This window comes from Enhydra lutris, unplaced genomic scaffold, assembly GCF_002288905.1.
Source record: "Enhydra lutris kenyoni isolate GAN:26980312 unplaced genomic scaffold, ASM228890v2 scaffoldscaffold8, whole genome shotgun sequence".
In the NCBI taxonomy this organism is placed as follows: domain Eukaryota; kingdom Metazoa; phylum Chordata; class Mammalia; order Carnivora; family Mustelidae; genus Enhydra; species Enhydra lutris.
This window is the reverse complement of record NW_019154092.1, coordinates 4,181,064-4,204,351: the sequence shown is the minus strand read 5'-3', so window position 1 is coordinate 4,204,351 and position 23,288 is coordinate 4,181,064. Positions and strand designations below refer to the sequence as shown.

The following is a 23,288-nucleotide window of genomic DNA, read 5'->3' as shown; positions in this document are numbered from 1 at the left end:
AGTTCATGAAATTCCTAACCAAACCCATACTCCTCAAGATTATATGAACACATTTCTGTTCCTCACAACCTGGACGCCCTGGAAGCCTAATACGTTGAAGCAGCACTAGAAATACAATAGCTGAGTACACAAGGAATAACTAATTTATATGCTATTCTTCTATAAGAAATAAAAATGCACTAACTAAAAAGTTAGAGTTTTTTTTTTAAAGATTTTATTTATTTACTTGACAGACAGAGATCACAAGTAGGCAGAGAAGCAGCAGAGAGAGAGAGAGGAGGAAGCAGGTTCCCCGCTAAGCAGAGAGCCCAATGCGGGGCTCGATCCCAGGACCCTGGGATCATGACCCGAGCTGAAGGCAGAGGCTTTAACCCACTAAGCCACCCAGGTGCCCCCAAAAGTTAGAGAGTTTAAACAACCAATTCCAATAGCAAGATTGAGTCTCTATTGTATGAATCCAAACAACTCTTGTCAAACAAAACCTTATTTGGAAGTTCAATAAAAATAAATAAATAAAAGCAAAGTTGCTCAGGTTACAGGAGGAATGAGAGGAATAAAGTCTTCTGGTTTGTCCTCACCTCCTCCAGTCCATGGGCCACTGTGCCACGATGTCCTAACTGTGAAAACAAAATCACAAAGTGGGTTCTCTGTAAATAATGGTCCTACTTCAACTGCCATTTTCCTGCAAGTTACAGCCTTCTGATGGCACTAATTCCTTCTGATGTCCCTGAGTCCTGCAAGCTAAAGAAGAAACTCCACTGAAAACATAGATATTGGAATCTTCTTTTTTCTTTGTGGACTCTATGTTCCTGGAGAACAAGAAGTTTGTCTTAATTCCCAGCAGTTACAGGGACTAGTGCAAAACCTGGCATCTAGTGGCCAATCTAATTCAGTTCCGTGAATGTCAACAATTTGTCAGTTTTTAAAAGACTCAATTTATCCCTAAAAAATGACTTCTAAAATCAATGCAGCATCATTGATTTTTTTTCAGCTTGAGAAGTTTTGAAGACTTAAAAATTAACCCTGTCAATTTAAAAAAACTAATTTGTTAGGAGTTTGAATGCAAAAGGTAAACAACATAGAATGTAAGCAGAATGGAAATTCTAAGAATCAAAAGGAAATGCCACAAAACAAAAACACTGTAACAGAAATCAACAATGCCTTTAATGGATTCATGATGCACAGAGCCAAGGAAAGAATAGGTGAGCCTGAAGGGAGGCCAAAAGCAATTTCCTAAACTGAAATAAATGCAAAGTGGGGGGAAAAAAACAAACAAACGCCTTCTCCCCTGACAAACACATACAAAAATACCAGAACAAAACACCCAAGCATGTGGGACAACTTCAAAAGGTATAAGATACACATGACAGGAAGGCCAGTAGGAGAACAGAGAAATTCTTTTCTCCCTTTTCAACTAGTTTCCTATCTTATCAACCCTTTGTTTTTAAGTTGCTTTTTAACTTTTATTTTTTTGTACCTACAATTTATAGATATATGCTTCATTTTTGGCTTTTTTTCACTCTTCTATTTATATATATGTAAGTTTTTCATACACACACACACACACACACATAATGTAAGTTTTTCCTCCTTTGCAATTTTGGGATTTAGTGCCTTCTAACACACAAACCAAAATTTACTCAGGAACAAGTGGATCACCCTGTTCTGTCCCTCCTGTGAGATGATATTTCACCTCCCTTTTTTGTTTTGTTTTTGTTTGCTTTTCTGTTTTGGTTTCTGATCTCTTTGGATTTCTCTAGTGTGTCTTTTGATTGGGTTGTGGTGAATACTTTTGACTCTGCTCATTTGCTCATCCATTCTTCTCTGGGAAAAATGACTAGAAGGAGGAATTCACAATGAAAGAATGAACGATGAAAGAACAGACCTAATTGATATGGATATAAGTAAGATGCCAGAGCTAGAATTCAGGATAACAATTATAAAGTTAATAGCTGGACCTAAAAAAAAGCATAAAAGACACTAGAGAATCTTTTAGTGCAGAAATGAGATCTAATCAGGCCAAAATTAAAAACGCTATAACTGAGATGCAATCTAAACTAGATGTTCTAACAGGCAGGATAAATGAGGCAAAAAAAAGAGTAAGTAATCTAGAAGATAAGTTGGCGGAAAGGAAGGAAATTGAGGAAAAGAGAGAAAAATGACTAATAGCTCATGAAGACAGGCTTCAAGAAAGCACTGATGACATACCAATGTCAGAATTTTTGGGGTGCCTAAAGGTGAAGACAGAGAGAAATGACCAGAAGGTTTATTTGAGCAAATCACAGCTGAAAACTCCCCTAATCTGTGGAAGGAAACAAGCATTCATGTTCAAGAGGTAGAGAGGACCCCTCCCAAAATCAATAAAAACAGATCTACACCCCAACATGTGAAGCTCACAACCTGAAAGCAGCTTTAGACAAGAGACTCTTAACCTACAAAGAGAGGAATATCAGATTAACATCAGACCTAACCAAAGAAACCTGCAGGCCAGAAAGGGCTGGCATGATATATTCAGGGTACTAAATGAGAAAAACATGCAGCCAAGACTTTAGCCAGCAAGGCTGTCATTCAGAATGGAAGGAGAGATAAAGAGCTTCCAAGACAGACAAGAACTAAAAGAATTTGTGACCACTAAACCAGCCCTGCAAGAAATACTAAAGGGGATCCTTCAAGCAAAGACAGAGCCCCAAAGTAACAGACCAGACAGAAACAGAAACAGTCTACAGAAACAGGGACTTTTCAGGTAATACAATGGCCCTAAATTCATACTTTTCAGTCGTTACTCTGAATGTAAATGGGCTAAATGCTCCAATCAAAAGACACAGGTTATCAGATTAAATAAAAAAGCAAGACCTACCCATATGATATCAGAGACGCATTTTAGACATAAAGACACCTTCTTGAAAGTGAGAGGGGTGGACCTACACTGATGGACCATGCTAATGGACCTCAAAAGAAAGCTGGGGTAGCAATCCTTCTATCAGACAAATTAGATTTTAAACCAAAGACTGTAGTAAGAGATGAAGAGAAACACTACGTCACATTTTTTTTTAAAGATTTTATTTATTTATTTGACAGAGAGAGAGAGAGAGAGAGAGATCACAAGTAGGCAGAGAGGCAGGCAGAGAGAGAGGGGGAAGCAGGCTCACTGCTGAGCAGAGAGCCGGATGCGGGGCTCGATCCCAGGACCCCGAGATCATGACCTGAGCCAAAGGTAGAGGCTTAACCACAGCGCCACTCAGGCGCCCCTCACTACGTCACATTTAAAGGGTTTATCCAACAACAAAAAAAATCCAACAATTATAAATATTTATACTCCTAACTTCAGAGCAGCCAATAATTACTATTTTTTAAAGATTTTATTTATTTATTTGATAGAGATACACCAAGAGAGGGAACACAAGCAAGGGGAGTGGGAGAGGGAGAAACAGGTTTCCAACTGAGCAGGGAGCCTGATGCGGGGCTCAATCCCAGGACCCTGGGATCATGACCTGAGCCAAAGGCAGACACTTAATGACTGAGCCACCCAGGCGCCCTGGAGCAGCCAATTATATAAGCCAATTAATATCCAAATTAAAGAAGCACACTGATAATAGAATAATAGGGACTTTAACACCCCAATCACAGCAATGGACAGATCATCTAAGCAGAGAATCAACAAAGAAACAAGAGCTTTGAAGGACACATTGGACCAGATGGACTTTGTAGTTCTGTATAGAACATTCCATGCTAAAACAAGCAGAATACACATTCTTCTCAAGTGCACATCGAACATTCTCTGGAATACATCACATACTGGGTCACAAATCAGATCTCAACCAGTATCAAAAGACTGGTACTATTCTCTGCATATTTTCAGAACACAATGCTTTAAAACTTGAACTCAGTCACAAGAGGAAATTTGGAAGGAACTCAAACACTTGGAGGTTAGAGAGCATCCTACTAAACAGTTGGAGGTTAGAGAGCATCCTACTAAACAATGTATGGGTCATCCGGGAAATTAGAGAATTTTTAAAAATCATGGAAACAAATGAAAATGAAAACATAACTGTTCAAAACCTCTGGGATATAGGAAAGGCAGTCCTAAGAGGGAAGTACACAGCAATACAAGCCTTTCTCAAAAAATTCAGTAAGTCCAACATATACAAGCTAAACTTACAACTAAAGGAGCTGGAGAAAGAAGAGCAAACAAAGGGTAAACCAAGCAGAAGAAGAGAAATAGTAACGACTAGAGCAGAAATCAAAGAAATAGAAACTAAAAGAACAGGAGAACAGATCAATGAACTTAAAATATGCTTCTTTGAAAGAATTAATAAGATCGATAAACACCTAGACAGACTTATCAAAAAGACAAGACAAAGGACCCAAATTAATAAAATTATGTAACCTCATAAACTACCAAAACTGAAAGAAGAAGAAATAGAAATCCTGAACAGAACCATAACCAGCAAGGAAATTGAAGCAGTAATCAAAAACCTCCCAACAAAGGGGTCTAGGGACAGATGGCTTCCCAGGGGAATTCTACCAAACATTTAAAGAAGAACTACTACATAGTCTTCTGAAGCTGTTTCAAAAAATAGAAATGGAAACAAAACTTCCAAACTCATTTTATAAGGTCAGCATACCTTGATTTGAAACCAGACAAAGACCCCATCAGAAAGGAGAATCACAGACCAATATCCCTGAGGAACATGGCTGGCAAATTTCTCACCAAGATACTAGCCAACAGGATCCAACAGTATATTAAAAGGATTATTCACCAAGACCAAGTGAGATTTCTTCCTGCATTGGAAGGGTGGTTCAACAGTCACAAACCAATCAACATGATACATTAGAATAAAAGAAAGGGCAAGAACCATATGATCCTCTCAATTGATGCAGAAAAAGCATCTGACAAAATACAGCATCCTTTCTTAATTAAAACTCTCCACAGTGTAGGGAAAGAGGGAACACAACTCAATATCATCAAAACCATCTAGAAAAAGTCCACACCAAATATCATTCTCAATGGGGAAAAACTGAGAGCTTTTTCCCTAAGGTCAGGAACATGACAGGGATGCCCACTCTCACCACTGTTGTTCAACATAGTACTAGAAGTCCTAGCCTCAGCAATCAAACAATGAAAGGAAATAAAAGGTATTCAAATTGGCAAAGAAGTCAAACTCTAACTCTTCACAGATAACATGATACTTTATGTGGAAAACCCTGAAGATTCTACTCTGAACTTGCTAGAACTCATATACCAATTCCGCAACGTGGCAGGATACAAAATCAATGCACATACAATGTAACAATGTGACCAAAGAAAAAGAAATTAAGGAATTGATCCTATTTACAATTACACTGAAAACCATAAGATACCTAGGAATAAACTTAACCAAAACTTGGTAAAGGATCTGTAGTCTAAAAACTATAGAACATCTATGAAAAGAAAGTGAAGATGCCAAAAAGGGATGGAAAAGCATTCCATGCTCATGGATTGGAAGAACAAATACTGTTAAAACGTCTATGTGACTCAGGGCAACCTACACATTCAATGAAATTCCTATCAAAATACCACTGACATTTTTCACAGACCTGGAATAATCCTAAAATTTTTATAGAACCACAGAAGACCCCAATTAGCCAGAGGAATGCTGAAAAAGAAAAACAAAGCTGGGGCATTACAATGCCTGACTTCAGGTTATGTTACAAAGCTGTGATCATCAAGACAGCACGGTACTGGTACAAAAACAGACACAGAGATCAATGGAACAGAACAGAGAAACAAGAAATGGACCCTCAACTCTATGGTCAACTAATTTTTGACAAAGCAGGGAGGAGTATCCAATGGAAAAAAGACAGTCTCTTCAACAAATGGTTTTGGGAAAACTGGACAGCCATATGCAAATTATGAAACTGGACCATTCCTTATACCATACACAAAGATAAACTCAAAATGGGTGAAAGACCTAAATGTAAGACAGGAATCCATCAAAATCCTAGAGAACACAGGTAGCAAACTGTTCGATGTTGGCTGCAGTACCTTCTTGCAAGACAGATCTCTAAAGGCAAGGGAAACAAAAGCAAAAATGAACTACTGTGATGGTCATCAAGATAAAACGCTTCTGCACAGATAAGGAAACAGTCAACAAAACCAAAAACAACCAATAGAATGGGAGATGTTTGGAAATGACATATCAGATAGAGGGCTGGTATCCAAGACATATAAAGAACTTATCAAACTCAACACCCAAAAAAGCAAATAATATAGTCAATAAATGGGTAGAAGATATGAACAGACGCTTCTCCAAAGAAGACATACAAATGACCAACAGACATATGAAAAAATGCTCCACATCACTTGCCATCAGGGAAATACAAATCAAAACCACAATGAGATACCACTTCACACCAGCCAGAAAGACTAAAATTAACAAGACAGGAAGCAACAAATGTTGGTGAAGATGTTGAGAAAGGGAAAGCCTCTTACACTGTTGGTGGGAATGCAAGCTGGTACAGCCACTCTGGAAAACAGTATGGAGGTTCCTCAAGAAGCTAAAAATAGGGGCACCTGGGTGGCTCAGCAGGTTAAAGCCTCTGCCTTCGGCTCAGGTCATGATCTCAGGGTCCTGGGATCGAGCCCCGCATTAGGCTCTCTGCTCAGCAGGGAGCCTGCTTCCTCCTCTCTCTCTCTGCCTGCCTCTCTGCCTACTTGTAATCTCTATCTGTCAAATAAATAAATAAAATCTTTTTTAAAAAAAGAAGCTAAAAATAGAGCTACCCTATCACCAAGCAATTGGGCTCCTGGGTATTTACCCCAAAGATACAAATGTAGTAACCTGAAGGGGCACCTGCACACCATTATTCATAACAGCAAAGTCCACAACAGCTAAGCTGTGTGTGGATAGAGCTGAGATGATCTTCAACAGACGAATGGATAAAGACGACGAGGTTCATATATACACTGAATATTACTCAGCCATCAGAAAGGATGGATACCCATCATTTACATTGACAGGGATGACACTGGAGGGGATTATGCAATGAAATAAGTCAAGCACAGAAAGACAATTATCATATGCTCTCACTCATATGTGGAACATAAGGAATAGTGCAGAGGGCCAAAGGGGAAAGGAGGGAAAACTGAATGGGAAGAAAGCAGAGGGAGACAAACCATGAGAAACAATGGATTCTGGGAAACAAACTGGGGACTGTGGAAGGGGAGGTGGAAGGGATGGGGCAACTGGGTGATGGGTGTTAAGGAGGGCACAATATGATGAGAACTTGGCATTATATGCAATTGATGAATCACTGAACACTACATCTGAAACTAATAATGTACTATATGTTGGTTAATAGAATTTAAATTTAAAAAAGCTGAAAGATTGACAGAGAAGGATCAAAAAGGTAAAATAAGATCTTTTTCATTATTAATCGATCTAGAATCAACTGTTTGAAGTAATACTAGTAACAATACATTAAGTGATTAATAGCATAAAATAAGTGAAATAAGAAACAGCATTGCTACAAGGAATTGAGAATATTCTACAATAACGCTCCATGGTAAGGTACTTCCAACTACAAATGAAATATTTTAGAATCATTTGAAGGTGATTTAGATAAAAGTGTATTACAAAATTTAGGGAAACCACTAAACATTATTTAAAAAGTACAACTGAGGGGCGCCTAAGTAGTGCAGTCAGTTAAGTGTCCAACTCTTGGTTTTGGCTCAGGTCATTACCTCAGGGTCCTTAAGACTTTCTCTCCCTCTGCCCCCTTCCCACCATACTTGTGCACACTCTATCTCTCCAAATAAACTGTTTTTTGTTTTTGGGGGTTTTTTTTTGCAATTGATACCCCAAAAGAGGAGATAAAATAGAATCATATAAAATTCTCAGTTAAAGCCACAGAAGGCAGAAAAAAGGGAAAAGAAATAAAGCACAAATGGCAGTGAATAAAAAACATTTGCAAACATGGCACATTATTAATCCAATAAAAAGACCAATTGTCAGAGAATTAAAAAAAAAAAAAAAAAAGCCAACTACATTTTGTCTAAGAAATGTCCCCTTAAAGACTCAGATTAAGTTACAAGTCAAGGGATGGAGAAAACACACCACATTAATACTGATTAAAAAAAAAAAAAAGATGGGAGTAGCTTTATTAATTTCAGACAAAGCAGACTTTTGAAATCCTTTGTTTATCAATGAAAAAGAGGGGTATTTCATAAAAAATAATAATGCAATGATAACATAAGGAAAACATAACAATCCTAAACATGTATATATCTAACAAAAGGAGACTGAAGTACAAGGCATAAAATGACAGAACTTAAAGTAGAAACAAACATTTCCATTATTATAATTGGAAACCTAAACACCCCTCTGTCGGTACTTGATAGATCCAGCAGCCAGAAAATCACTAAGGAAATAGTTGAACTAAACTATTAATCAACTTGATCTAACTGACATTTATAGAATACTCCCATTCAACAGCAGCAGAATATACATTCTACTCAAGCTTATTACATGAAGTGTTCACAAAATAGACCACATTCTGGGCCATAAAATACACCTTAATGTATTTAAAAGAATAAAAATCATGTAAAATATGTTCAGACCATAATGGAATTAAACTAGAAATCACTAACATAAAGACAGCTGGAAAACCCCTGGAAATTAAACAACATACTTCTAAATAATCCATAGGTCAAAAAGTCTAAAAGTAAGTTTTAAAACATCTTAAATTAAAAATGGAAATACAACTTATTGAAATTTGTGGGACAGAGTAAAGCAGGTTTACAGAGAAATTTATAGCACTGAATGAACATACTAGAAAAGACTAACGTAAACTCAGTAAGATAAACTTTCACTTAAGGAAACTAGAAAGAGAAGCAAAATATAAACCTAAAGCAAGCAGGTATCACCATCATTAACATCATAGCAACAATCAATGAAACTGAAAAGAAATACAACAGAAAATATAAGAAAACCAAAATATGGTTCTCTGAAAAATATCTCCCTAAGTTTCCCAAGGGAGAAAACACAAATTATTGATATCAGAAATGAAACATAGAAGTCTTGACTACTGACCCACAGACATTTAAAAAGTGATAAGGAATACTGTAAACAACTTTATGCCCACCAATATGGTAACTTAGGTAATGGAGCCAGTCCTTAAAAAATATAAACAAACCAAAAATCATACAAGAAGAAAAAGATGACCTGAATAGTCCTGTATCTTTTAAAGAAATTGAATAAGGATTAAGCTCTCAAAAAAATCACCAGCTTCAGGTGTTTTTACTAGTGAATTCTATCAAATATTTATGGCAGAAATTATGGCAGAAATAATGTCAATTCTCCATACTCTCTTCCATAAAAATAGAAGAAGACTTCCTAACTCATTCTATGGCCAGCATTAGCCTATTACCAAAATTAGATGAAGATATTCAAGTAAAGAAAACTATAAACCAATATCTCTCAAGAACATACATGTAAAAATCTTCAACAAAATATTAGCAAATCCAATCCATCAATGTTTAAAAACAATTATACACCAAACCAAGTGGAATTAGTCCAGATACTCGAGAATGATTGAACAGTTGAAAATCAATGTAACATAGAATATCAACAAGCTTAAGAAAAATCATATGATCATAGGGATTGATCTAGCAAAACCATTTGACAAAATCGAGCACCTGTTCATGACTTTTTAAACTCTAAGCAAACTAAGAGTACAGGGGAACTTTCTCAATCTGATGAGGAACATCTACAACAAATCCATGGCTAATGTGATACTTAAGAGGAGAGAGACCAGGGACTTTCCTCCTTAGACAAGGAACAAGGCAAGGATGTCCTCTCTCACCACTCTTATTCAATGTGTACTGCAATTCCTAGCTCGTGCAGTAAGACACCCCCTTCCCCAACCCCTCACAAAAAGAATCACTGATATACTCTTATTATAGAGTAGTGACTTATTATAAAGCTACAATAACCAAGGCAGTGCAGTACTGGAGAAAGCAAAGAAACAGACCAACAAAACAGTCCAGAAAGAGATGCACATATATATAGTCAACTGACCTTTGACAAAGGTGAAAAAGCAATTCAAAGGAGAAAGGATAGCTTTTTCCAACAAATGATACTGCAACCAGATGTCCACAAGCAAAAAAAATGAACACAGACACAGACCTTAACCCTTTCACAAAATTTAAGTCAAAACGCATCACAGGCCTAAATGTAAAATGTAAAACTATACCATTTCTAGAAGAAAACATAGAATAAAGTTTAAGTGACTTTGGGTTTGGCAATGACTTGCTAGATACACCACCAAAAGCAAGATCCATTAAAAAAAAAAAAAAGGTAAGTTGGACTTAATTAAAATTAAAAACTTCTCTAATGAAAGACACTGTTAAGAGAATAAAAAGACAAGCCACAAATGGGGAGAAAATATTTGCAAAGCATGTATCAAAGACTTCATCTAAAATTCAAAAAGAATTCTTTAAACTCAACAATTACAAAATGGGCTAAAGATATGAACAGACATCTCACTAAAGAAGATACACAGATAGCAAATAAACATCTGAAATGATGCTCAATCACCTCACACCTGTGAAAATAGCTATTATTTTAAAAAAAAAGAAAGAAAGAAAAAGAAGTGTTGGTGAGAATGTGGAGGAAAGTGCTGTGCATTGTTGGTGGGGATGTAAACTGGGGCAGCCACAACGGGAAACAGTTATGTCCTCAAAAAACAGAACTACCGTATGATCCAGCAATTCTACTTCTGGGTATCTATCCGGGGCGGGGGGAGACACTAACTCAAAAAGATATATGCACCTCCATATTCACTACAGCATTATTTACAATAGCCAAGACACAGAAATAACCACCAATGGACGGTGGATTTAAAAAAAAATGGTACACAAACACAATGGATTATTCAGCCATAAAAAGAGTAAAACTTTGCCATCTGCAACAGCATGGATGGACCTTAATGGCATTATGCTAAATGAAATGTCAGAGACAGAAAGATAAATACTACGTGATCTCACTTATATGTGGAATCTTAAAAAAGAAATCTGAACTCACAGGTAGAGAGAACAGATTGATGGTTGCCAGAGGCTGGGGAGAAAGACATATGTGGTGATGGATGTTGAATCATTATGTTGTATGCTTGAAACTAATAATATTATACGTCAATTGTATCTCAATTTAAAAAAAAAAGATGCTCAACATCGTTTGTCACTAGGGAGTTGCAAATTAAAACAACAATGAGATACCACTACACACCTGTTAGAATAACTAGTATCCAAAACACTAACAAACACAAAATGCTGGTGGGGATGTGGAACAGGAACTCTCATTCATTCTTATGGGGAATGCGAAATGGTAACAGGCAACATGAAAGACAGTTTGGCAGTTCCAAAGAAAGCTAAACACAGGCTTAACGTATGCTCTAGCAATAATGCTCCTAGGTACTTACCCAAGTAAGTTGAAAAGTCTACACAAAAACCTGCATATAAACATTTATAGAGGCTTTATCCGTAATTGCCCCAAACTGGAAACAATCAAGAAATCTTTGAACAGGTGAACGGATAAGCACACTGAGGAACCACTATGCAAAGGAAAACTATTTAGTGATAAAAAGAAATGATCTCTGAAACCATGAAAAAACATGGAGGGAAACATGTTGCTAAGTGAAAGAAGTCAGTCTGAAAGGGCTATATACTGCATGATTCCAGCTATATGACATTCTGGAAATGACAAAACTATAGAGAGAGTAAAAAGAGCAGTGGTTTCTAGAGGCTACAGGATCCAGGAAGGAAGAGATGATTAAGTGGAGCGTGGAGCATTTTTAGGGCAGCAAAGCATTCTATATGATCCTATAGGTGGGTAAATGTCATTATACATTATATCATACATTACACATCTGTCAAAACCCACAGAACTGTGTAACACAAAAAGAGAACCCTAATGTAAACTATGTACACTAGTTAATAATGTATCAATACCAGTACTTCAACTCTAACAAAGGAAAAACACTACTACCAGATGTTCAGAGCAGGGGAAATTGGAGGTAGAGGTGCATAATGTGGGAATTCTCTGTATTATCTCTGTTCCATGTTTCTATAAACCTCAACTTCTCTAAAAAATAAAATCCATTAACTTTTTTTTTTTAAAGTACACTCTGCCCTTGCCAAATACAACTGATATTTAGTATAGTTTTAACTTAAATCACAGGTAAAAGGAAGGGATAAATTGTAGAACTCATTAGGTTGGACCATAATAAAAGGGATAAGTGAAGAAAAGAATTGCCTCTAGTTATAAAAACTCCCTTAGTTAAGATCAAATGGGGGAAATTCAAATTTTCCTCTTCCAACAGATTAATATTCTAATTTATGCATTTCAATCTGCCTTAATCACACCCTAACTGATGTTTAGAAAAAGTAAATGCATGCAAGTTTGTAGTCTTTCTGGGCTGTTATTTTCCTACTTCTTAACAAACTCGATATCTTCAATTTAATTTCTATTCTATAACCCACCTCTTTCAACCTCCTTCAACTTATTCTGCTTTTGAGCTTTCTAATACAAGAACTGAGCAACATATACGAGCTGGGGCAATGATGGAGCCATTGTTAAATTCTTAATCTTCAGGAAAGGTTAAGTTATGCCCCCTAGTGAATTCCCAAGGAATCTCATTAATAATTCACTGATTTCCAGAGCAGTCTTAAATGTCAAATGTATCATCTGTAGAGAAAATCAATGATTTTTCCAAAATTACTACATAAATATATTCATTTACACAAAATGTTTATGTCTTTTTGTGTTTCCAGAGGATCTAAATTTCCTAAGGCAAGCCATAGTGATCTCTAATGGTAACATTGGTCCAGAATCGACACAGTCCCACCTCCAACCCCTTCTTTTCTGGGTCTGGCAGGTATTATTACATTGTAGTAGGAAAAATGCAGGCTTTGCAGTCAGAAAGATCTGAGTTCCAGCCCTTTCCGGCATTATTTTATGTAGATTTCTCTTCATCCTTAAAGTGGGGTTAATTAAACTTTTATACTATAGTATTTATGATGATGAAATGAGAAAAATATGTTAAGTATCTACCATTTAGTATGCTATAACAATAATTGGTTCTAGTTTTTCTTCTTTACCTTCTCATCTGCTGACCTGGCCAAACCAAGTTCATATTCTTCCTTCATCTAAATTTTTCATTGTTCCACTTGGGTGACCCATGCAAAATCCCAGCTTCTTTAGCAATGCATTCCACCTTGAAGTCATCTAATACTTCTCCACAGCTGAAATCCTGAAACTACTCTCTGCAGCCTCTTCTACTTACAGTCTTCACCATTACTCTCTGGACTCCAGTTCCACAGCCGCACTCCACCCTACCTTCCTTTTTCTTTCAAACCTAACAGCTCCTCCTGGTTTCATTCAGAAGTCTTTAACCAGCCTCAATTCTCCATGCATTACTTGGATTACTACTTTGTCCATCTGTAAATACCGGCCCACAAAATCTAATCCTGAGCTAGTCCAACTGTTTTTCCCACAACTTCATCCAGTAGCTGAGCACTAACAAAAATCACACAATTGAGTAAATTAGTACCCAGCATACACTGAGGTACTACCTCATCTTATTTCAGAAAGGCTGTGAATGTTATGTGACAACCCACAATGGTTCTAGATCCAATCAGCTTCCTTTCCCTAACCTTCCAATGACCATTCCACATCTTTCCCAATCACTTTAAACCTCTTATACTTTCTTTTCAGCCCATGATAAAATAAAAAAGATACATAAAATCACATCTCTCCTATTTAAAACTCTCCAATTTCTCTTAGAGTAAAAGCTTAAATCCGTAATTATAATCATCTACAATACCTCAAATATCTCCTCCCTTTTCTTCTCTGAATGCATCATCTACTCTTTCTTTTTCTCACTCTGCTCCAGCAACACTGGCTCACCTTTGCAGCTCTTCCAACGTGTTAAAAAGGCCACCGTAAGAATACTGCACTAGCTGTTCCCTCTGCTTGGAAGAGTCTTCCACCAGATGTCTGCATGGCTAATTCTTTCACTTCCTATGAGTCTTCTTTCAAATGGCATCCATTCCATGAGGTACCCCTTGACTACACTATTTAAAATCACAATACTACTTCCAATCCTTCCTTCCCAACATCCTAATCTTCCTTATGTTGCTCTATTTGTGTTTTTTTTTTTTCACAGCAGTTCTCTTCTAACATCCTATATAATTTACTTACTTATTGTGTTTACTACTTAATGGTCCCACAAGACAGATGAACCTATATCCCCCTCTTCCCTTTAAAACTGAGCCAAAGTTATTAGGGGTGAATTTTCTCAACTTCAGCCTTCCCACTTCTAAAGTTACCTGTACCACACCTATTTCAGAATCCCTAAACTCCTTCCTCAGAAAAGAAGCTCAATCCTCCACCGGTGTTCTAGATCTAACCTCTTCCTGTCTTTTCCAAGACTCTGCTCAACTACATTTTCCTTGTATTTCACTATTGCCATTCTCCTTCCTGTACTTCAACAGCCCTCTCCTCTGGCTTCTTACCTTCAGCATGTAAGACATGCCATTAAGAAAATAGGTCTCTCTGTAATACCTGCCCAATTTCCTATTATCCTCACTGTATTTAAGGATTCGTAGTTCAGTGGCAGCAGTTTCTGCTCTAATTTCTGACCCAGAAGAGCAATCACAAAGATCTTCATGGATGCTAGGGCTCCCCTCATAAATTGACTTCTCACTGTCATGGTAAAAGGTATCTCCTCTACACTCTCCCACAGTGGGTGAGCTGGTCTTACATGACAAATCCACTCCACCAGTCCAATCTCCCTAGGCCTTTGGATCCCTTCCTCTATAGTATACAAAGGCAGGTCTGGTACTTTACTTTAATTTCAGGAAGCATGGGTCACCTTTTGCCAAGCTTCAGCCAACTAACCAAACTGTCAGAAGCCTTTCCCGATCCCTCAAGCTGTAATAGTGAATCCAGAATCTTTGCTTAGTGGTTCCTATATCAATAAATTTGACCTGGTCCAACTTTATTTTCCTTCCACCATTATTCCACCTTTAATATCCAACCCCACAAAATTTCCCCAGATTTCTACAGATTAAAAAAAAAAAATCATGTGGTTTTTAGAGTGAAGCACTCCTCTTCATAGGACACATTTTGTAGCTTTCCTTTGAGGGCCTGCTAGGACTTGAGTCTAGCAGCAAAGAAGTGTAGTAGGGGTAGTTCTTAGGGAGAATGGGCTATGTCTTGAAAGGCAAGTAACTTCGGAAAAGCCATTACAGGTACTTCACACAAAGCAGGATTAAATTCTCAAAGAGGAGTGGAAGGGCTGCTTTTGCTGGCAAAGACAAGGGATTAAAACTTAGGGGTTCATGGGGCGCCTGGGTGGCTCAGTGGATTAGGCCACTGCCTTCGGCTCAGGTCATGATCTCAGGGTCCTGGGATCGAGCCCTGCATCGGGCTCTCTGCTTGTCGGGGAGCCTGCTTCCCCCTCTCTCTCTGCCTGACTCTCTGCCTACTTGTGATCTCTCTCTGTCAAATAAATAAAATCTTAAAAAAAAAAAAACAAAACTTAGGGGTTCAGTACCCCATTCCGAATTTGAGGACTGCATTCCTTCTCAATCAATGTCCTCTAACAGCAGATACTCTGTTAGATGGGGAATTCATTTTGCACTGTAATTCAACCATTTTGCAGGATGGGGTTCTGGGTTTGGTTTTCAGCAATCTCAGCTCCGCATGTACAGAAGATGAGTTTCTTTAGGCCAGACCTAAAAACTTTCCGGTTATTTTCACAGAGCTTAAGCTGGGAATCAGAAGACCTGAGCTCATCCTTTTCTTTTCCCTTTCTCCAGCATAGTTAGCAGCTAGCAGTTAGCAACCAGTCAGTCTCATTATACTTGGTAATTTGACAAAAATGTTTTAAGTCATCAAATATGTGATCATCCCATCAAGAACCATATCTTTTATAAATACTTGCATACAGATGATAATGTTCTGCCTTTTGCATATCTCTACTGCCACATCATATCATGGGCTATCAGTGCCCTTTTCACCACTGGAAATAGTCATTAATTAGTGCCTTTAAATCCAATAGGGAACCAATTCCAAGAATACTAGAGACAATTCAGAAAACTCATCTTTAAGAATCTGTTCCTCTAGAATTACTATTCAGCACCAAACTCTGAATCAGACAAGTTTCTCCAGAGATATAAAACCAACAGGAAATAATATATACATAAATCACTATCTATCCGTTTTTAGGTTTATCTATATTTAGGTAAATGGATATTTATTTCTATGTATTAGGAATCTATTATTAGATTACTTATCTAAATAGACACAGGTTTTAAGGAATTGGCTCACAAAACCATGCGGGCCAGCAACTCTGAAATGTATATGGCAGACTTGTAGGTTAAAAACTGGCAGAAATCAATGCGATAGGCTTGAGGAAGTATTTTTTCTTCTTGAGACACTTCAGTTTAAAAGTCAGGCCTTCCGGCACCTGGGTGGCTCAGTGGGTTAAAGCCTCTGCCTTCGCTCACGTCATGGTCCCAGGGTCCTGGGATGGAGCCCCGCATCAGGCTCCCTGCTCAGCGGGGAGCTTGCTTCCTCCTCTCTCTCTGCCTGCCTCGCTGCCTACTAGTGATCTCTGTCTGTCAAATAAATGAATAAAATCTTAAAAAAAAAAAAAAAGTCAGACCTTCAATTGATTGGATGAGACCCACCCACATTATTGAGGGTAATTTCCTTCACTTAAAGCAGATGCTAACCACATCTTGTAATACCATCACAACACCTAGATTAGTGTTTGATTAAATAGCTACAGTAGTATAGCCTAGTCAAGTTGACATATAAAACTAAGCATCACACATAATAAAGTTAGATTTCTCAACTAAACCTCACTTTCAACCATACCAAAAACTTTTTGAACAAGAATATCTTATGTGCTCCAAAAAGGCAGTAAAATTCCAGTAGGACGACTTTGGTGAGTGGACTGGAAGAACGTCCTTCTTCCAAGACTGGAGAAACAAACCTTCCACAAACCACCTTTCTTCTACCTCCAACAAAACCATTAGGCTTAGGAAGCTCTAAGATTGTATCTACTTTTATGTTTCAAAAATGTGATCTTCAACTGCACAACAGAAATCACACTTTAAAATTACACTTCTGAGTGCTAGCACTTTGGAAACTAATGACTTAAAAAGAGGAATGGTATCTACTGAATCTGTTGCTTACCTTTACTTTAGAAAACTTGCAAGTTACTACTCCATTTTCTCACACTGACAAAAGTATAATCCAAACCAGGAGAATCAAAAGCATGCTGGGTGAATAATGAGCCAAATCAAAACAGTGCATAAAGAAATCTTATAAAGGGACTGAAATAAATCCTGTTATTTCCTTAAAAAAAAAAAGAATTTTTAAAACTTTTCTTGGCAATTCATTCATTCAGTAAGCACCCAGGTATGCCAGGCACTATTCAAGGCACTCATTGAACAAAATGATGATCCTTGCCTTATTGGAACTCATACTATAGCAAGATAACAACTTTATCGAGTTATTTTCTCTCTGAACATAATACCAAGCATTAAGAAGTATCAATTAATTTTCTGAAAATGTATTAGGTGGGAGCCAACTTCCAGTTCTGAGGCTGGTCTTCCAGCAGGCACTATTTCTTTATTAGCATAGATTCTGTTCTCTGGAGCCAGCCTGCCTGGGTCCAAATCCTAGTTCACTACTTCCCAGCTGCTTGACTTTGGCCAAGTTACTTAACCCTCATCTATAAAATCATCATCATCATCATCATCTTCATAGCAGTTACCCCACTGGATTACATAAGAATTAAATGAGTTCAAATATGTAAAGCACAGTCTGGCACACAGAAGGTACCAAAATATTAGCTATTATTTTAATTCAATATTCAGAAAACTAGATATTACTCAAGTAATAGTGGGGGCAAATAACATCAACAGTAATCTAAAAACAATTTTATCTGGCCCATTCACTCCTTCCATTACTACTACATTCAAGAGTTCTTCTATCTCAACTCACACTGCATGACTTTCAGTTAAGTTTGATAAAAATCCTAAGATGTGATCTCTCTATATCCCATGCATGACATAAATTCATGATGGAGTTTATATAAACACACAGTTAAGAGGCTTTAAATCTAATCAAAATTTTCTTAAAAAGTCAAAAATTAGATTCATTTTTTTTCCAAAATTACAACAGCAATTATCTCAATACTTCAGCATCAGAACCACCAAATACGTGCTATGTCATCGCTTAGTTCTATGGATGGATATGTATACAGTACAATCTCTAGGACCTATACCTTTGCAGTGGTCCATATATATGAACTGAAATTAATTCTCAACACAGCTCATTGCATATAATAAAAAGTACAGGCACAGTCATCTGAAATTGATGGCTCATCCTCATTGTTAAAAATAGGCCTCATTCTTGGTCCAAAGTTTATAAAGGGTCAACAACCTCAGAAAGGTTAATGCCCACAATTTGGAAATGACTAGATGGTAAACCACAGGCTGCAAATGTTGCCATTCCTAACGCGAAGTCTCATTAATATAACTATCTCCTGACAAGTAGGTAGGCCAGTAAAACACGTTTGCAAAACTGCTTTAAATGGGATCAGTTCTGGTAAAGAATTCAAGGTGAACTGTAATCTAATCATGCCCCGTTTTTAAAACTGTCAATCTAATCACGCTGTTTTTACGCCACTAACGTGGAGGCGCTGAGGCACAACAACGTTAAAATGTACACGCATCAATGACCTTAGTTTACAGATAACAGTTTTGACCCTACTTATCTCGGGATGAAAGACCTAAACTATGGAGCTTCCGAGTTTCAACAGTAAGTGCCTTGGACTCTCTAGTGGAAATCTCAGGGGATGGAAAGTGCATTTTCTCCCCCAACCATCCCGTAGGAGAAAGTCCAGCCAACACAGAATAACAATACCGTAGGGTTTCTCAAGAACAGGAATGGGCTGCCCCTCTCTCCAAAATCTGACAGATGCGAATGGCCTTGAAGGGAGGTATGGCAGAGATTTCCCAAGTATAGCAGTAAAGAAAGACCCGCTAGTCCTTAAGTAGTAAGATACTGCTCTTTTTTAAAACTGCAAGGGCGGGGGCTCCCAGGTCCCCCCTCAGCCATCTTCTGACGTAGGTAATAGCAGAGAGTGAAGGGTTACAAAGCAGAAAGCTGAAAAACAGTCCCCCAAACAGGATTTGCCGAACCACAGGCCTGCCAGAGAAGGGCGGGGGTGACCTCTTTCGGCCGCCAGGGGTGGTGGGCGGGCCAGTGTGGAGAACCCCCGTCCCGTGGACGGAATTACCAGCGTAGCCTAAGGAGCGTGGGGCGCGGGGCGCGGGGCACGTGTCAGGTTCGCGCCCTAGTTCTTCTCCCCAACGTGCACCGGGGTTGAAGGTGCCCTCTGGACCCCCCCCACCCTGCGCAGTTCCTTAGAGATCTTGGGCCCTGGCTACCTCTTAGGAGATTGAGGCCACCGCCGTTTCTCGCCGCACAGGCCGAAAGACAGCTCTTCTAATGGCACTCACCAGAGTGACCTGATAAGCGTGGGTCAGGGTGCCGGAACTCCAGGGGCTCAGGCGAACGCTCGCTCCCCGCCCCTACCGCCGGCACCCTCCCGGGCCCTCCTGCCGCGCCCACTAACAACGTGCTTGCTACTGTCCGTGCGGCTCCGCGCGTCCCTCAGCAGGCCCCCGCGCGCGGCACGACGGGACTCGTAGTTCCGGCGCGAAGGTCGAGAGACCCTCCACTCGCAGCCGAGAGCGGCGTCAGGTGACCGTCCACTCCCCGGAAGTGGCGTATCAACACACGCGTGGCGCCGACCGCCGCTTCCGCAAACAGAATTGTAGATGGCTGTGTGGGTAAGTGTGGTGTCTGCAACTCTGGCCATTCTTCTTTGTGTTTAGTCCCTCCGTCGCCCTCGCGATGGAAGGGGCACTCCCAACTCCTGACATGGGCTCGCTTCGCGGTAGTCCTGTTCCTTCAGTACCGTTCGCTGGAGGTTTATTGTGCACCCAACCCGAAGCTAAGTGGGCAGTACTTGTGGGAGTCGGCGGGCTCTGTCGCTCATTCAGACCGAGCGAGCCTTGCACCCGAGAGCGGGTGCAGCCCTAAGAGCTGTCTCAGGCCGCACCTCGGCGGTGCTGAGAAGGCAGGCTGGGGGAGAGATTGTTGGATCCGAAGTAGCGTCTGTGTTGCTTGAGGTGCGGATCGGAAATGTGAGCTGGAGAGTTAGTAAGAGCTAGGCCGCGCCAGTGACGGAAGAGGGTGATTTTGGCTGAATATTTCCCTTCTCGCCTCTGTTGCGTCCTCTTAGGTCTCCCGAGTGGACCCCCGTCTAGCTGACGGGTCAGAGTGTAAGGGTCATCCTGCTTGAGATTAAGCCTCGGGGTCCTGAGGGCTCGGGCGTTCTCTGAGAAACTGAAATGATGGAGACGTGGCCTGCCTCAGAGGTGTGACTGTAAAGCCAGGTCGAAATGCCTATTTGGGTATTTAATGCATTTCCATCTCGTTGTCAGTTTAATCATTACCCTGAGCTGCTTCCTTGAGGATTCTGAGGGGCAGCTCAGTTTAGTTTAGAGTTTATTCATTATTGCACTTTGATTCCGTTTTTAACCTTACCCATTTCTGCGGTCCTTTAAAATTCTGTGCGGTTTATTCTGACCTAGACATTTGATAATTTGGTGGCCAGTATTACTACATAATCATTTTAAAAGGTTATACTGAAAATTACGTTTCTGGGTGTGTGTGTGTGTGTTTCCCTCTGATGCAGTTCTTCCTAGTTTGGCACGTCTTGGTATTTTGTTACCTACACCTTGGGTAGTGAAAACTAATATCCCTTGAAACCCTTCCTGGTTTATAAGGACTTGTTTTTACCCATTCTCTTAAGCAGCTTCATTTCTTGTTCTATTTCTTCACTCAAAAGACTTTTCGCCCACCTTTTTTTAACTTTCAGGTTTTGAATTTGTTGAATCTCACCAGTTTTTGGACTTTTACTCTCCCTTCTCCGTTTGGTTGGAATAATACAGCCTAATGTTTTATTTCATTTTATTTTTTAAAAAAGATTTATTTATTTGTTTGACAGACAGAGATCTCAGGTAGGTGGAGAGGCAGGCAGAGAGAGAGAGAGAGAGAGAGAGAGGAGGAAGCAGGCTCCCCGCTGTGCAGAGAGCCCGGTGCTGGGCTAGATCCCAGGATCCTGGAACCGTGACCTGAGCCGAAGGCAGAGGCTTTAACCCACTGAGCCCCCCAGGCGCCCCACAGCCTAACATTTTAAAAGTGGCATATAGATTGTAAGATTCTTGAAGACTAACCACATAGTGCCTTATTGAGATCCTCTGTAGTTGAAGTATAGTAGAATTGTCAAATAACCTAATAAGTTCCTGTTCCATAGTTTACTTATTTCTCTCTCCCTTCCATTTTACTCATAAGCCTATGAACATTTGAAGGAGACTTAATGGTCATTAAGTTGCAGACTGGGTTTTGAAACTTCTTGTCCAAAGCTATTTCTGCTGTCTTCACTTTCTAATTCTGGCACCCATTATGAAATAAGGATTTCAGAAGTTAACTGTAGGTTCCCAGACTTTTCCTGTTCTTGGTGCCCTTAGTCTCTGAATTTTTATTTTTTCAGTATCAGTAGATCAAAAGAAATACCCACCAGTTCTGCTTAGTAAGTAGTTAAATCCAAAGAATTTAGTATTTATGTCTTAATAAGTACTTAAAAAATAATACACACGTTTAAAGGAAAAAATAATGTTTGTGTTTAATTTTTCATTAACCATCAGTGCTTACTAACGGGATGTGTACACCTATTGGGTACTGCACAGTTTCTCAAGCTTTGCAATAAGATTTGACATTGCCAACTTCATTTCCTGTTTCACATTGATTTCCTGTGGTGCCACCAAAATCTCAGCTTCACAGGTTCTGATAGCATTGAAAGGAATGTAGTGCGGTCTGTTCAGTTGACGCTGCTCTATTTGAAGCTGTATTCGTGGTATCTTCCATATGTCAGATACCAGGGTTTCCCTTAAAATTTTAAAGTGTCCTGCTGTGCCTGTACAAGTTTGTTATAGTGTCCAGCTCACAATTTGGGAACCAAGGCTATAAATTGAGGATCAGAATAGAAATGGAACTAGGGCTTGTGTAATAACCACCCCCCCAACTTATCAGTCAGTTTCAATGCCAGTAATGACTTTTATGGGTAAGATTGTGTGTATGTTTAGGCATTATAATTAGTACTTCCATATATATTCAGAGATTCATCTGTAACATATATCAGTTAATGTTTTCAGTATTCTCACTATAATGAGATTTTTGAAAAACTCCTAGTTGGTTACTGAAATGAAATGGCTGGCTTCTGGTTAAAATTGATTTAAAGTTTCAGTACTTGTGTTTACAAGTAATATCAAATTTTTGCCATTCCAGTGTTAGTTCATGAAGTTTTACTATCTAAGTAAGCAAAAATGGAAAATTCTGCAAAAGCAGAGGAGTGTGGAAAGATCTCTCTTGAAGATGCAGAAGCATCAGTAGATTTGGAAACAGAATCTTCATTCAGTATTAATGAAAACACAACCACTCCTGGGACTGGCCTTTCTGAAAAGGCTCCTATCTGTGGACAAGTAGACACACCAAAAAAGAGAAAAATGGAATTTGAAGATGATCTTATAAAGGAAAGTTCTAGTTGTGGGGAAGATACTCCAACCAAGAAAAGGAAACTTGATGCTGAAATTGTCCCAGAGGAAAAAGGTTCTGGTGATGATGAAGGCATTTCAAGGAAAAGAAGAATGGAAACGGATGATTTTCCAAAAGATGAACCTTCTACTGGAGATGGCACACAGAAAAAGAGAAAAATAGAACTTGAGGATGTTCCTGAAAAGCAAAAAGTATGTTGAATGTATTTTTTTATTCATAATGGGATGTGTCATTGAAATGTGGAACTGTTGTGAATATTTTTTATTTAATCTTAAACCTTAAGAATGTTCTATTAGTAATAGATAATGTCTTAAGATAGAGTAGGCTTTTAACTCCTGTAATTTAGTTGCTTTTATTTAGGTGAAACTTAATGCTAATTGAGATAATTTTTGTTATTTAGGAACTCTAATTTCACTAGAAACCTGAAAGCTAGTTTTTATAATTTGCTTTTTCTCAGTGTTTTAAAAAAGACAAGTGTTAAGTTCCAAATGATATACTTTTTTCCTTTTTTATTATGTGTTCATCACTTTCCTGTGTCAGAAATAG

At 38.8% G+C, this 23,288-nt stretch overlaps 2 protein-coding genes across 2 annotated transcripts in view; one reads left to right on the top strand and one right to left on the bottom strand.

The window, feature by feature from the left end:
* LOC111142558 (family with sequence similarity 210 member A) overlaps window positions 1–19,678 on the bottom strand; it is a 35,823-nt gene extending 16,145 nt beyond the window's left edge. Inside the window, exon 1 of the mRNA XM_022495827.1 lies at window positions 19,580–19,678. The gene's annotated coding sequence lies outside the window, so the exon portion shown is untranslated. The remainder of the gene's footprint in view (window positions 1–19,579) is intronic.
* A 190-nt stretch (window positions 19,679–19,868) lies between these two features.
* Window positions 19,869–23,288, top strand: part of LOC111142589 (RNA guanine-7 methyltransferase) — a 30,497-nt gene continuing 27,077 nt past the window's right edge. The window contains 2 exon segments of the mRNA XM_022495882.1: window positions 19,869–19,912; window positions 22,476–22,933. Coding sequence (XP_022351590.1) covers window positions 22,514–22,933 — 420 coding nt within the window. The 5' untranslated portion in view covers window positions 19,869–19,912; window positions 22,476–22,513.